General features: G+C 37.4%; 2 protein-coding genes across 2 annotated transcripts; both read left to right on the plus strand.

Moving 5' to 3' along the window:
- Positions 1-3,964: 3,964 nt before the first annotated feature.
- LOC126633068 (WUSCHEL-related homeobox 4-like) lies at positions 3,965-5,307 on the plus strand. The gene is made up of 3 exons (XM_050303620.1): positions 3,965-4,263; positions 4,459-4,725; positions 4,939-5,307. The coding sequence occupies exons 1-3, from the start codon at positions 4,009-4,011 to the stop codon at positions 5,134-5,136; spliced, it is 720 nt and encodes a 239-aa protein (XP_050159577.1). The 5' UTR covers positions 3,965-4,008; the 3' UTR covers positions 5,137-5,307.
- Positions 5,308-10,639: 5,332 nt separating this feature from the next.
- On the plus strand, positions 10,640-14,151 carry LOC126633063 (polyadenylate-binding protein 2-like). Its single transcript, XM_050303615.1, has 9 exons — positions 10,640-11,161; positions 11,565-11,683; positions 11,787-12,443; positions 12,526-12,603; positions 12,699-12,788; positions 12,889-13,026; positions 13,116-13,292; positions 13,383-13,580; positions 13,680-14,151. Exons 1-9 carry the CDS (start codon positions 10,900-10,902, stop codon positions 13,905-13,907), a joined length of 1,947 nt encoding a protein of 648 aa, XP_050159572.1. The 5' UTR covers positions 10,640-10,899; the 3' UTR covers positions 13,908-14,151.
- Positions 14,152-16,401: the final 2,250 nt, after the last annotated feature.

The raw sequence follows: 16,401 nt of genomic DNA on the forward strand, positions 1-16,401 counted from the left end.
TTTAAATGAAAGTATGTTTTAAAATGCCATGCATGCATATTGTGAATTATATGAATTGATAATTGATGCATATATATATGTGAATTGGTGCTATGGACGTACAGATGAGTATCAGGTGAGTTTCATGTTATTCATACGATTTATTGTAATATGAATTGCGTTGAATGCTCATAACCTGCACCCCTGGTGTTAGTGCTTATATTATTCACCGCACCACACGCTCACCTTGGATCCAAGTAGGTGCATGTCGTACAGACCATGTGAGGGTTTCGACATACTAGTCGTATAGATCACTAAAGGTGGTTCCGACTAGTAGGTGACCTTAGATTATGCGCGCAGATGATTGATGAGAGAAGCACTAGAGCGTATTCTTACACCTTTCTTATCGTACATACTACTTTAGGTAGTTCCGATTTATGTGCAGAGTAGTGTTGTACAGGTCACCGTGGTGACTCCGGCTGGGTTGGATATTGAGCTATAGAATGAACCGTACAGGACCAACTGCGGGGTCTCTGGTTGTTTCATTATAACCCCTGTTATATTGATGCACCCATATTCTGTCATTGACATTATTGCATGGCATATTGCTGGATTTTGGTAAAGATTAATGTTTTGAGAGATTTGATCAAATATTATGCTATTATGTTATTTTCTGGGAAAGTATACAGGTTTTACAGTGAGGGGTTAGAAATGTTTTAAATGAAATATTTTGGAACTTTGGTTTTACTGACCCACTCAATTTTGTTTTGCGCCCCTCCAGGTTCTAGTTAGCAGCGTTGGTGGCCCACGAGGATCCCCACGGCGTACTGACAGACTACATAAATGTAGGACTCATATGCGGGTGTTGTAATCTAGTTATGGTCCTACTTGACTACACCTAGTTCTTAGGCTTTGAATATGTGTGTTTCACACTTAAACTTATTCTAGCATGTTACTTGGTTATTCTGCTAGTATCTGGTTTTTATTACTTGTATGTTCTTATCTATTGCTTCCGCGTCGCACTTTTGGTTACGTCACGCTCACGTGACGGCCAGCACGCCTTGATTCTAGGATCAGGGTGTGTCATTTTTAATATAATATATATTATGGATAATTTTATCACTATTTTTCATATGTAATTTTATTTTGAATATTTCAATTTAAATTAAGGTAATTAAAAAAAATAAAGATACAATTAAATTAAATAAAATTAAAAAAAAAAGTAAAAATTCGAAAAATCTTGCGCTACCAAATATTTCGTCACACAAACAAGTACTATAATTAAATTAAAATAAAATACCGTGCGCAACAAAATATTTCGTCTCGCAGACAATTAATTTGTCGAGTAAAATATTAAATTAATTTAATTAAATAAAAAAACTAAAAATTGACACACCCCGACCTAAATCGAGGCGTGCCAAGCCGGGATGTGACAATTACTTTGTGCAACGAATATTTATTTTTGTCACGCAAACCCTATCGTAAGAAGCTTTGCGCGACTAATCATGCATGACAAAAATTTCTTCTCTCAAGGTTTTGAACAACAAAATCATACTTTACGCAACAAATCTTATTTGTCACGCAAAATGTTTTTTTTGTAGTAGTAGTATTTGAAAATAGTTCAACTCCTTATAAAAACATGTAAAGCCCCTAAAATTTCTCGAAGTAGTACGGTCCCTTAACCTTGAGTCACATCAGGCAAACAAATCTTGACACATGAACCCTTATTCATCGGGATATTAGTCATGCATGCCTTTAATTTCAATTATATAGCCACATTCACATTTGGTGTTGATTAACTACTCACTTAAGGGTATGAACTGACTATTATAGTTATTAGCTTAATTCCATGACAACAAATATCTTAGCGTGTTCATATGTAATTCGGATATACCTGGGGCCTCGTACTGTACTTCATTAATCATCTTCTTCAAAATAGTATTTTAATTTTTTTTTAGGGTTTGATAAGAGTTGAATATAAAATACATGGCACCACTTTTTGTCCACAATTTTTTATATAAGGTTTTGTGGGACTTATTCCTTGATGTATTTCAATTATTTGAACTGTCTATCTTTAGAACATCATTTATTGATCATGTCTATCAAAAATTACCCAAATTTGAAACCATATGACTGTTGGATTGCAAGTTTAGGGTTTCTTTGTAGAACCATATTTTGTCTTTTTTTTTATTATTAATGAATGTCTTAATGGTTTAATATTTATCTAATTTTTACAAGGATGATCTATGAATAATGTTCTAAAAGATAGATGGTTTGAATCGTTAAAATACATTACGTAATGACTCTACAAAAACTTGTGTAAAAAAAGTAGTATCACAGATACGTTTCCTATAAATATAGTAAAGCTTTCTGGGGAAAATTTGCTTCCACGCGTGGTGTTCGAAATTTACATGATTAAAGTACTGCAAATTATGTCTGAAGAGCATTCATTCCTACATGAAACTGCTAGAACAACTCCTCCATACTTTTTGGGCCCTCATGCAACATGAAATGAATTTCATATCAAGAGCACACGCAGGTGTTTGTGATGATTCATATTGACTGAAATGTTTGTTCCTACTGAATAAGGTATATATCTGCACAATCCATCACACGTGTTATGCTCAATTACTCTCCAAAAATTAACTGTGCGTGATTGCTCACAGTTATTATCTAGATTACCCCAAAACTCATCATTCTATATGTTGGGCTGGAAATTTTATTTCATCACATTCATGCAACTCTGTAACGTACGTACATATATACATATATGTAGGAAATGTACGTAATTTGGACGGCTCTGAAAATACAGGTAGTGCCGCCGCACAGTACATTGAAAAGCTTAGAGCCGACACTGTATATAATGTTTCTCATATGGCTTTGGTGCTGTCAAGATATTGGCAAACAAATGTTAAATTAAATTTGGGCAGAAAGCGAGGTTGGGGGGAATGTGAGGTTTTATAGTTATAATACTATTTGGGAAATTGGAACTACGTACAGTCACCAAAAGAAAGAGCCAAAAAGGATACAAAATATAGGGAAATGGCATGACGCACCTGTTTGGCTTGGCATGCATTCAGATAGATTTGGAAGGTCGAATTGTGAGGAAGTTTTTTCAACGCTGTATACGACTAAAAGAGTGAAACCAAAGACTACGACGGCATTCACAAATATATATTTATATAATTCGTATCTTGAAAAAGCAAAGAGGCAAATGGCAAAAGGGCAAAGGGTAGTTCCCATTTTCAAGTTTTGGGATTGGAGGAAACCTTTTTTTCTTATTATTCTCCCTCCCTCTGATTAGAGTAGTCCTCCTGGCTAGCTTTTTTTGTGGAAAAGCTGGAGAAAGAGCCAATGCCAAGGAAGGCCACCGAAAAGCATGGACACCTTATCATGAAAGCAAGAAAAAATTGACAAGATTTGACGGGCCAACACGGGCCAACACGGACGCACATACGCACTCACACACCCACACGTTTGTAATTACAGATGTGGTACTGAAACATAACAACTAATCTATAAGCTCGTAACTTCAAAAATATTATTATGCACTATTAAAACATAACAAAAAATTATTGTGCACTACTAAAACAAAATCGCTTTATAGAACTATTGTGCATGCATGTTCAAATATAGTGACAATAAATATCAACTCGTAAATTAATCAATGTAATTGTAGTTTAACACAAAACGACCATAATCTATTAGTATAAAAATTAAATTTCTCCATAACCACCTTCTCATAATTAATTAACTCTCATGCATACATGTCTCTCTTTCTCTCTCTTTCTCTCTCTCACACACAAACACAACATTCTTTTTTTTCTTGCTTTATCTTTTCATATTTTTAGGTGGAAAATCCCAAGTCAACCTCACCTCATCATTTGGTCTTGGTTGTTCCAAACACCACCTCATTTCCCACTTTGTCACTTTAATAACTGTGATCATGATCTTCGTTTTTGGCCCTCTTATATAATTACTTGCTATCTAGCTCTAAGGCTCTATCATTCAGTACTCCACTCACCACATATGGGAATGAGCAGCATGAAGGTGCATCAGTTCGCACGTGGACTCTGGGAGCACGAACCCTCCCTTACGCTTGGCTGCACCAAACGCTTACGCCCTCTTGCTCCCAAACTGGCCAACACCGCGGCCGCCACCTCCGACACTACTACCACTCTCGCTCCTTTCGATCTCAAGAGTTTCATCAGACCTGAAAGTGGCCCCAGAAAACTTGGATCTTCTGACCATCTTCAGGAGAAGAAAGATTCCCCCCACCCTCAGGTACTAAATTTATCATGCAATCATACATTTCTTACATGCCCTCAACACCTAAGTTACCTGAAGAAACTAGGTTGACAAACAAGAGTGTTAAACTGTGAATTTAGACTGCAAATTTTGTTCATAATCTGCATGCTTAATATACGACTAAGACAAGGAGAATAAAATGAGTTTGCTGAAAAATTGATGATGGTGCAGGTAGAGACGCACCCGGGAGGGACACGCTGGAACCCTACGCAAGAACAGATAGGGATACTTGAAATGTTGTATAGAGGAGGAATGCGCACTCCTAATGCACAACAAATAGAGCAAATCACGGCTCAACTTGGCAAGTACGGCAAGATCGAAGGAAAGAATGTGTTTTACTGGTTCCAGAATCACAAGGCACGTGAGAGGCAGAAGCAAAAGCGCAGCAGCCTCGGCCTCAGCCACTCTCCAAGAACACCGACTCCTGTAATTACCACCGTAAGTAACCCTAATTAGTCATAAAATGAAGTTGTTTATTATTTCAGCCACTGGGGTAGCTCAGTAATAAGTGTGGAAAGGGGGATGGGTAGGGGTAGCGAGGCTAGAGATACAAGGTTTAAAATCTTCCTTTGTAACAAAAAAAAAGTTGTTTATTGTTTTTATTTTACACATTCATCCAACTTATGTATATTATATGTTGTGTTTTTGTAGCTGGGAGAAATAGTAGTGGAAAGAGAGGAAGATAGTCCGTACAAGAGAAAGTGTAGGAGCTGGGGATTTGATTGCTTGGTAGAGGGTGACCATGGTAGTGTAGTATGTAAGGTCGACAACGACGACGCCGTTAAGGGAGGTAGTGTTGGAGTTATGACTCTGGAACTCTTCCCATTACATCCAGAAGGAAGAAAATGATGGGATATGCTTAATTTGACAATGTCATGTGCTTTCCTTCTTTTCTTGGTTTTCTTCTTTTCTTATTCGTTTCGGGAAAGAAGAAAGGCAAGTAATTGTCTCTTAATTTGTACTGAAAGCTAGCTCTGCTTCTAATTCTGCCTTTTGGAACCAAAAGCACTTTTATTCCAATCTATCTCTATCCGTGATGGTGGTGGTGGATGTCACTGTTTTGACTACAGCAACTTAAAACGTTGAATCGAAGCTTTTTTAGGTTAAAAGCGGGAAGCCTGCTGAAGATAGGACACTGAAGTCCACGCACCTACTTCTTCTTAACCCTCGTAGTAAGTGGTAACGTACGTCTCCTTTCATCTGGATCTTTGCGAGTAATGATAGAGAGATTAAATTTATAGATTAAAATTGTAAACTAAATAATATGTCACTAATAGAAATGAGCATGTCTATCAACGTTTAAGTAATAAACCAATCATCAACTTACAAATTCCTTAGTTTTTAAAATTTAGTTTCCCTAACATTATTCTACATTTCAAAAATTGGAAAAGAGAAATGTCTTCTAGCGCCAATGTCAAAAAATTATATTAATATAATCCACCACTTATATGACTTTCATAAAAGTTGCCCTATCATTGTCATTGATTATTAAGAGACGTGCATTATTATTAGTTTTTCATCATTGCCTTCCATATATTTCTTTTCTTTTACTATAGCTAGTGGAACTAGGTGGGAGTGGGATTATCACTTGTTAACTGTGGGGAAAGTGATTAGCTTTAGGGAGGGAAAGAATGAAAGATCATATACAATTTGAAATAGCGAAAATTTTGGAACCGATTATCTCATAGTATGAATCAAGTGAATGAACGGCTGAGTGTGTAATCAGAGATTCAATGATTAGGATCCAACAATTAATAATATAATCTCGATTATACCATGCAGCAGTCTATACTTGACAAACTCCTAAACCTTAAACCCTTATTTTTTTGAACAAACGATATTATCTATACTAAAAGGTGGGGAAGTGGGCTAAGCCTCACAATGTGCTAGCAATAATGTGGTTCAAATTCGCATTTGGCGAAAATCGAACCTAAGACCTATTATTTACAAGTGAAGAGAAATACACTAAACCGTAATACTAAGTGGCAAAATAGACAGATATTTTGAATCTCTCAAGTATGATCCATCTATTTCAAAATTTAATTAGCCATATAATTCAAACTTGTCGTTTAGTATTTTTTTTCAGGGGGATTTTAACTTTAATCCTTGAAGAAGTTTGAAATTTAAAATAAATCTGGTGTTAGATTACATATTGATTATAGTCCCTTGATGTGTCCTTAATTCAAAATAATTAATGTGTATTTTATTCAATGTCTCCCATTAAATATTTAAATTTATTAATATACACATTCTAATTTTTTTTTGACAAATTTTTTTTATTAATTTATTAATTTTATTTAACATTCTTCAAACTTAAAAGATTCAATTAATGTACCTAAATGTTAGTACCGAAATGTATTATATTGAATTAATGTATTTAAATGTATGCACCGAAATGTATTATATTAAATTAATGTACCTAAATGTAAGTACCGAAATGTATGCTCCGAAATGTTAGTACCGAAATGTAAGTACCTAAATGTTTGTATTGAAATGTATGTGGCAAAATGTGTGTACCTAAATGTATGCACCGAAATGTATTATAATGAATTTAATGTACCTAAATGAAGAAGACCAAGCATATCGAAATATATTGTATAACAAAAATTAGTTTATCTAAATGTTTACAACAAAACATATTACAATGAATGAAATGAAAAATTAATACATTAAAATTAGAAAGAAAAAGAGAAATAATTAAAACATCAAAATGTAATTAATAAATGAGGTGATTAATGTATCAAGGGACTAAATTTAGATTTTGATCTTACTCATGATTTTAGTCTAAAAGTCATCTTTGTCAAGGATTAAAATGAAGTTCCCTATTATTTTTTTTATAACAACTTCAAACTAGTAATTAAGAACGTGAAATCCACGTTTATATTACATATGTGACAAGAAAAGAGCAAAATTGTAAAAATATGGTGAAAAGAATGCAAATAAGTAATTAAGATTGAAGTGTTGGAAATATTGGCGATGTGGATGCTATTTCCTACAACAGATCACACAAGATAAATATTAATTAGTAAATGATACTTTATGTTGACATGGTCAATAGTATAAAATAATGAAACAACAACAAAATACTAATATTTTTCAAGGTACAAATGTTTTTTCATCGGTACTTGATTAAAACAAAATTTTAGGTTGAGGTGTGTAAGTTCACTATCCTTAATAGTATATTTTGCCCCTTGGAGATAATGTCTCGGTGTAGCAGATTATGACGCCATACCCTTTAACATACAAATACCTATAATCCTAGTAAGCATACACTCGCAGTACTTAAATCGGATGAATAACTTGATTCTTCCATTGGTACAACAATGGAATGCCATATCAACATTTGAAAGAATGAAGAATCCATCAACGGGACATGACAGAATTGGAGAGGAAAAGAAATCGATGAAATATATATAAGAAATCAAAATGGTATATCTCTTTGGCACAACGTCAAGGGGAGTTTACATGGGGCAATGGGTAATTAAACATGAGACATATAATTAGCTAATTGAATGTGGAAAACGTTACTATATAGTTGTCCAATTAATGGGTTAATCAAGATGGCATTTTCAAAGATAAAATGTGATATAGAGCCCCAACATTATAACTCCTTTAATGCGTCAGTTCTGGTTTGCAAACAAAACCTAAATTAAAATTAAAAGAAATCATTAAGAATGATATTATTATGACCAATGAATTGCTTTGACTCATGAATTATATTTTGAAATACCCAATCAAACATTCCAAGATGAAGTGTACATGTTGAATTATAACAACATTATTTAATGGAGCTTTAGGATCACCATATATAACCAAACAAAGAGTGCCTTGTGCATGCATGCAACGGCTTTTTAATATTTACGTCCGATAGAGAGCTAATATACATGTGTGTGTTGCAAGTTTGCAACTGCTTAGTGCTAATTAAGTAGGTTATTTTATGTCCTCCAACACAACTAATACATTATTGCATGAAATTGGTTTCATGCAACAACGCACATCATAAGTTAGATTTTGATGGGCCAAGCATATATATGGCAATCATGGCAGTATCTCACAGTTGACTATATATGCCAAATGCCAATCAACTTTTGTTTGTGCATCAAAAGAGACAACATCTCAAAACCTCTGTCCATCTGATCGGAAATATGAATGAGGTTATGTACTAGTGCGGCGATTCAGTCCAATCACGACCGCATAAATTGACTTATCATGCACCGATATTTGATGAATAGATCGTGCAGGCTGTGCATGCTTCATCTTAATGCATGCGTACGAAATATAAGTACCAAGTGTCGCATTTTACAACTCATAGCATGATTCAATTGGATTTCATTTAAATGAAAATATTGTCACCATATAAGTGAGGCGGTCCGACATACAAGCAATATTTTTACTTTAAATTATTAAGAGAGGAGAGAGTTTGAATTTGAAACATAGTGGGTTAAAAGAAATGAAAACTAATGAAAATGGTTTGAAAACTTTGAGTTTTAATGATAAAGACAAAATAAAGGGTAAAGTGAATAGTACCAGGATTGACTTTTTAGTGTAAAAATGTGGTTTTTCGTTAAAGTGAATAGTACTGCGGACTTTTCGTTAAAACTCCCTTAAAAGAAATGTTGGGGATCCTGTTAGAGATTTCAACAATTATTATATATATTAATATATAATATATGGATATATATGACCTAGTGCTGCTACGATCCGCAGAATGTGTGCGGCAACATATGTATAGAAATGTTGGATTTAATTCAACCTTGTACCTGTTGGTTGAACTGCAACTTTTGGTTAAAAGACATAATGCTTATTCAAATTGTATGAGTAGAGTTAAAAGATGTAATTAGTCAATAATTATTTTCTGAAAATTATAAATAGAAAACATGTCTTTTGGGTCAACACTATTAAGAAGGGTTGTATAATTTCAACTAAAATGAAGGGACTCGATGAACAGGTGCTTTAATGTCTATAAATACCTATTGTGGCATAATGTTTCAAACATAATTTTAGAAATTTGTTTCTACATTCCTTGTTCTCTTCTCTTTCCATCGCATTCATACAATTTCTTTCTAGTTATTTCTAAGAGAATATAATTCAGTTTTGCTAATCGAATATTCCATACTTTGTTGTATACTGAAAGTAATTTGCCAAGAACCCTTTAGCAAACTCATTCGAGTGGGGGCAAATAACACTTTAAAAAAACGATTCAAATCGTACCTTAAAGTCTTCTTCGAACTATTCTCTATATTTCGACATTTACTCTAACAGATCCACCACTTAAGATCCGTGCAAAATCATATGACCTTAGTAGGATTTTAAGACAAAAGAAGTCGGTGCAAACAATAATTAAGCCACTCAATATGAACTGTATTCCGCTGTATTCGACTTTAAAGTTGGAATTGACATTCTTCAACGAAATTGAATGGAACAATTTAATTGATCGAAAAAACAAGAATGGAACTAATCCGATTCTCGCACGTTGGAGTCCCGATTCAAAATCAACCCATAAGGTTTCAAAGTCTTTAAGTTTGGATCCCATGCGAGATATACATTGTCCCAGTACCATTAGCTAGTTGTTGGTCCAACCCAATCTTCATGAAGATACATAGGACCAGGACTCAATTATACCCCGACCAAAAGTAATCTATCAAGCCCAACTCAAACACAGGCTTGCAAGGTAAGTATTTTGGGCCTTTATCAAGCCCAACTCTTGTGGGCCTGGTGCGTCACATGCCCTAACACTAGGCCTGGCATTTTGGACCCAACCCGTTAACCCGACCCGACCCAACCCGTTAATATTTGTATTTGGGTGGATGCTTAACGGGTCGGGTCGCTAACGGATGAACCCGTTAACAACCTGTTAAATAACGGGTCACTTTGGGTCAACCCGTTAGACCCGTTAGGACCCGTTAACACCCGTTAGCACCCGTTAGTTGATGATATTTTAGTAATTTTAGTAAAGTCTTAAGAACAAAAAATAAACTTTATGCAAAAAAAAAATAATAATAATTGTTAACGGGTGTTAAAGGGTGAAACGGGTGACCCGTTAACTTAACGGGTCGGGTTCGGGTGACCCATTAGCTTAACGGGTTGGGTTCGGGTGACCCGTTAACTTAACGGGTAGGGTTCAACCCGACCCAAACCCAATAAACCCGACCCGTTTACAGGTCTACCTAACACAACGTCACTGTGCAAAATCCGATGACCGTTTTAGCCGTTAAAAACACACAAAAACCCGATCCGACGGCCCGTATTTAGTTTCCAAAAAACAACTAGGGTTTCCGAAAGCCCACACCCTCACCAACGCACCCTATATAAGTTAAGCAGTTAAATCCTCAGCCGGTGCGGTGCAGTTTTTTCTACTCTGCCCTCCTCCACCCCAAAAACCCCAAAAAAATAAAAATTTCGGTTTTCCGTTCGGTTACTCCGTCGCGCCCGGTTCGGATCCCGGACGATTTATCCCAAAAAATCTCAGAAAAACCAAAAAATCAGCCAGAGTTTCACTTCCGGTCCATGGGTTTTTCTAAATTTTTAGTTTCGATCCTTTGAGTTTGCAGAAAAATCTTCCCAACAAAAAGAGGAAATTTTGAAGTGAGGGTTTTGTGATTTTGGTGTGACATGGCTCAGATTCAAGTTCAGCACCAGCAGCAGCCTCCTGCGAGCGGCCCGAACGTTGTGGCGGCGAACGCCGGCGGTGGCGCCCCTCAGTTTGTTTCGACGTCGCTGTACGTTGGGGATCTCGACCAGAATGTAACCGACTCGCAGCTGTACGATCTGTTCAACCAGGTCGGTCAGGTCGTGTCGGTGAGGGTCTGCAGGGACTTGAGCACTCGCCGATCTCTCGGCTATGGTTACGTCAACTATAGCGGTCCTCAGGATGGTCAGTCTTCTGATTAATTTCACTGTTATTGTTTTTAGATTAATTTATTTTTTGGTTACTTTTGGAGAATGTTTTATTTGCATATTAAAGTTTGCATTTTTAATATGAATTTAGGAGGAAATTAATAAATTTAATTTGATTATTATTGTTGATTAGTCAAAATGGATAGCAATTAGAGACAATACGTTGGATGAGATTTCGAAGCCCGAGGCTTTATGCTAATATGCTAAGTCAGGTTGATTAGAAGCACATTTGGGAAGGGCTAATATTTTGGAATTTGTGTATTTTTGATGGGTTTATTTGCGTATTGGTTGTGTTGGAGAGGTATTTCTGTAGTGGCATTTACTAATGTTATTGACGCGGTTATGTGCTGTATTTGATTTTATCTTTTTTAACTTTGCAGCTGCGAGGGCACTGGAAGTTCTGAACTTCACTCCACTGAATAACAAATCAATCAGGATTATGTATTCGCACCGGGACCCTAGTATTAGAAAGAGTGGAACCGGAAACATATTTATCAAGGTAGCTCCCTTCTTGATATTGCTGAGATTTCCTTCACATGAAGTATGGTGGTGTTTTATATGTTTTGGCCTTATGTTAACTTTTTTCTTTCGGGTGGGCGCAGAATCTGGACAAGGCAATTGACCACAAAGCATTGCATGAGACGTTTTCTTCTTTTGGAAATATTCTTTCTTGCAAGATCGCCACCGATGCCACTGGCCAGTCAAAGGGCTATGGTTTTGTGCAATTTGATAGTGAGGATGCTGCTCAGAGTGCAATAGATAAGTTAAATGGGATGCTGCTTAATGATAAGCCAGTATTTGTGGGACACTTTCTGCGCAAGCAGGAGAGGGACGGAAATTTTAATAAGACTAAATTTAACAATGTCTATGTCAAGAATATATCCGAATCTACAACGGAAGATGAGTTGAACAAAATTTTTGGTGAACATGGACAAATAACCAGTGTTGTAGTGATGAGGGACGGGGAAGGCAAATCAAGGTGTTTTGGTTTTGTCAACTTTGAGGATCCAGAAGCTGCTGCTAAAGCTGTTGACGCTTTGAATGGAAAGAAGATCGACGAGAAGGAGTGGTATGTTGGGAAAGCTCAGAAGAAGTACGAGAGAGAGCTTGAACTGAAGGAGAGATTTGAGCAGAGCATGAAGGAAGCTAGCGATAAGTTTCAAGGTGTCAATTTGTACATCAAGAACTTGGATGACAGCATCAGTGATGAAAAACTCAAGGAATTGTTCTCGGAGTATGGTACTGTTAGTTCATGCAAGGTTGGTGAATATACTTCTTTGATTTGTTAGTTACCTATGCTGGTAGAGATCTGATTTAACATGTTATTTTTGGATTTCATAGGTTATGCGTGATCCTGATGGAAACAGCAGGGGTTCTGGTTTTGTTGCCTTTTCAACTGCTGAAGAAGCTTCTCGAGCTGTATGTTTTTTAACTCTGAGTTTGTTTAAAAGAATAAAACCAGAAAACTTGTTATCCGAAACTACGTTTGGTTTACTTTGATTCTGTACTTTCAGCTTGCTGAGATGAATGGCAAAATGGTTGTTAGCAAGCCTCTGTATGTTGCACTTGCACAAAGGAAAGAAGAGAGGAAAGCAAGGTTACAGGTAGGATTAGCTTGCAGTGTTCACTGAAGTTAGGTGGAACTTTTTTGTTCATCTGTTTTTCATTCTTTTTACCATTAATTAATACATTTTTTTTTATCAGGCTCAGTTTTCTCAAATGAGGCCAGTTGCTATGGCACCTTCGGTGGCTCCACGTATGCCAATGTTCCCTCCAGGTGCTCCAGGCCTAGGGCAACAATTTATGTATGGACAAGCACCTCCAGCGATAATTCCTCCACAAGTAATGATTTGTCCATTTTCTATGTTGATTTTCTTTGATTATGATTCTTGTTTGATTTTTTGTTCTCAACCTTTTTCTCTATTGTGCAGGCTGGATTTGGTTACCAACAGCAGCTTGTGCCTGGATTAAGGCCTGGTGGTGCACCAATGCCAAACTTCTTTGTTCCAATGGTTCAGCAGGGTCAGCAGGGCCAACGCCCAGGAGGCCGACGTGGTGCAGGTCCTGTGCAACCAAACCAGCAGCCTGTGCCAATGATGCAGCAGCATGTCAGTTGAAAAGATACAACTTCTGTACTGATGTTAATATTTAAATTTTTGCTCATGTTCCTGATATTCCCATTTTGCTTTGCGTTTCAGATGCTGCCTAGGGGACGTGTGTACCGCTATCCACCTGGTCGCAACATGCAGGAAGTTCCATTTTCTGGAGTCGGCGGTGGCATGCATTCAGTTCCATATGACATGGGTCCCATTCCTATTCGTGATGCTGCAGGAGGCCAGGGCGTTCCGGCTTTGGCTACTGCCCTTGCAAATGCTTCAACTGAACAGCAACGGACGGTAAGCCCCATTTCCTTTTTGTTCGATTTTAAACTGTACAAGTGATATTAGGATTGAACTTGCTTAACGAAGCGAATTGATTTCTGGTTTTGTGGGCAGATGCTTGGTGAAGCCCTATATCCCCTCGTTGACCAGCTGGAGCATGAGTCAGCTGCTAAGGTGACTGGCATGCTTCTGGAGATGGACCAGACCGAAGTTTTGCATTTGCTCGAGTCGCCAGAGGCTCTAAAGGCGAAGGTTGCAGAGGCCATGGATGTTCTGAGGAATGTTGCCCAACAGCAGGCTAACAGCAGCGCTGATCAACTAGCTTCGTTAACTCTTGAATGACAACCTTGCCTCTTGAATGTGATGAACGGCATCTGGTGATGTTTTCTCGTAACATGGAGAGAGACTGGTAGAAGATATCGTTTGGAGTTTGAGTTATCGTAGTTTTTTGGAAATTGGAACTTCGACTTTAATTCAGTTTTCCTGCGTTTTTGTGTTTTCGGGTTGTGTAGGATTTTCACTATTGTTACATTTATTTGGCTTGCTTCATGCCTTTGGTTAATGACTAGACATTTGGCTTGCTTCATTGTTACGGTGACCCGCGTATTCTGGTAAAATTCTTTATAATGTTCAACTTGTTGCCTATATCAACACCCTGAAATGATGAATCTCTTTGAAGTGTCGAAAAACGCATCTTGGGGTGCTCTGTGCGGCCACATTTATGTTTCAGAGGAATCGAAACAGCCCTTCTACCTGTATCCATCGGATATCTGCACTTTCTAGGCAACATACCCGCCTAATGTATGCCAACCCTCCAAAATCCATGGCTTCTCAGAAGGCTGATATTATACATTCTCCGCTGGTGGTGGTCCGGAGAATCTCTAGACCTGTTGGTGTCCACGTTCTTTCACCAACCGATGTGCCACTGCTGGTTCAGTCTTTTTTCGATCATGAGAGAGCAGTCCATGGCGATAGTCAAACGACGCCTTTGGTGACGATTCACATCTTTCAAGCACAAGTAAATGAGAAAACTACACCCAGTATTTTCACAACCACCGGCCCTCGAGCGCTGGTTTCCAGACGTTAATGGCTGCAGTCTCCTACCGTCCTTATGCAGATATGAAGATCACGGGCAGATACGAGGGTCCGCAACTCAGAAAGAGTTTTCCACTTCTCTTCAGAATTTGTACTAAAAACTCAATGCCAAGGCAAATGCAAATTATTCTTCTAGTCCCAACAAAATCTCCTCATTCCAGTCCTTGTTTGCTCTGGTCTGGAGGTGCATTACACAAGCGTGTAATGCAACTTCAGGCCAGGTAACCACTTGTGTGGTGGGTTCCAATAAGAGATCAAAACTAGAGCGACCCTTGTCCCAACATTATTTTGGCAACTTTGTCAGTGCCTTAAAAGGGATTTAGCACAGCTGGGGAACTGGTGCATGAGCTGCCCGGAAGTTGCATGAGGCAGTGGTGAACCACATTGATAAGTGCGATACCGCGACGTATTGATACATGGCAGCAGTCTCCTACCGCGTACCAATTTGGACAGCATCTAGATCCGTATCTTGTGACCATACGCAGTTCTTCGAGATAACTGTAGGGAAATGAATTCGGAATGGGGAAACAATTGGCGACGAGATGTAGGTGGGTGGATAAGTATGACGGGAGAGTAGTATTGTACCCTGGTCGCCGAGGAGGCGGAAGCATTAACCTAGAAGCGTCTTTCCCCGGAAGCGATGAAAGCTCTTGAATGTGCAAACTAAAATGCTACAGATTGTGGATAATGCTATTGTTTACAATGTTCAGTTACGGATAAATCAAATTACATGAATCTCTGCTTTGTGAAACCATATGTAATGAATTTTCTTTGTTTAAAGATGATATGATAAACTACTCTAATTGATGAAGAGAAATACGAACTTTGTCGCAAAGGGATCAGCACTCTCCTAGTGTTGATGAACAATTAGGCAAAGTAAATCAAGCCATTAACAATCCAGACCAGAAGTTTAGCCAAATCGGTTAGAGCCGTGTGCTCTACTCTATGCACCCAAGTTCGAATCTTCTCCCTACTTTAGATGAATTCAATAGAATTATTTGACCTTTTGTTCAATAAAGGATGATCAAACCTTTAAGAATGAATAAAAAGGAAGAGAGATGCGACTTTTCTATATTTTCGTTTTGTAAAAGGAAAGGAAGAGGAAACAGTGTCCATTTATCATAAAACAAAATAGTAGTTGAATATCAAAGTAACAATGAATAAGACTACAAACTAAATATTATTAGACAAACGAGAATGCCGGAACGGCTACAAAACCTTAAGAGGCTACATTGTGATTAACTTGTTATTCATGCTAAACTATAAGCTATATTTATAGAGAGCAAAACCTAGAAACCTTAATTCGGATGGGCTAGGCCCATATACTAACTAACAAGCAAAACTCAAATACTAAAATAAACATAAATACTAATATTTTCCAACATCCCCCGTCAAACTCATAGCGGTATACGACATGAGTTTGCAAACAAGCAGATGCAGACTGGCTCCATTAAGCGGACTGGCAAGCATGCAAACTTTACTTGACTTAACTTGACTTGACTTGATTGGCATACTAATTCTTGATTCTTGATTCTTGCTAGTAAACTGATTTTGGTTCAAACTTACTAATGTTGAGAGTTTGAAGGGAACCCGTCATTAAACGGACGAGATTTCCATATCTCAATTGTACCAACAAACGAACAAGGCCAACAACTTGTGTGGACCTTCAAATAAAAAGCCAACGTTTTTTCTTTTCTACTTTTTTTTTCCTCTTAGGACTTTTTCAAATGCTTTCCTTCAA

The sequence above is a fragment of the Malus sylvestris genome, chromosome 8, assembly GCF_916048215.2.
Source record: "Malus sylvestris chromosome 8, drMalSylv7.2, whole genome shotgun sequence".
NCBI classification, from domain to species: Eukaryota; Viridiplantae; Streptophyta; class Magnoliopsida; order Rosales; family Rosaceae; genus Malus; species Malus sylvestris.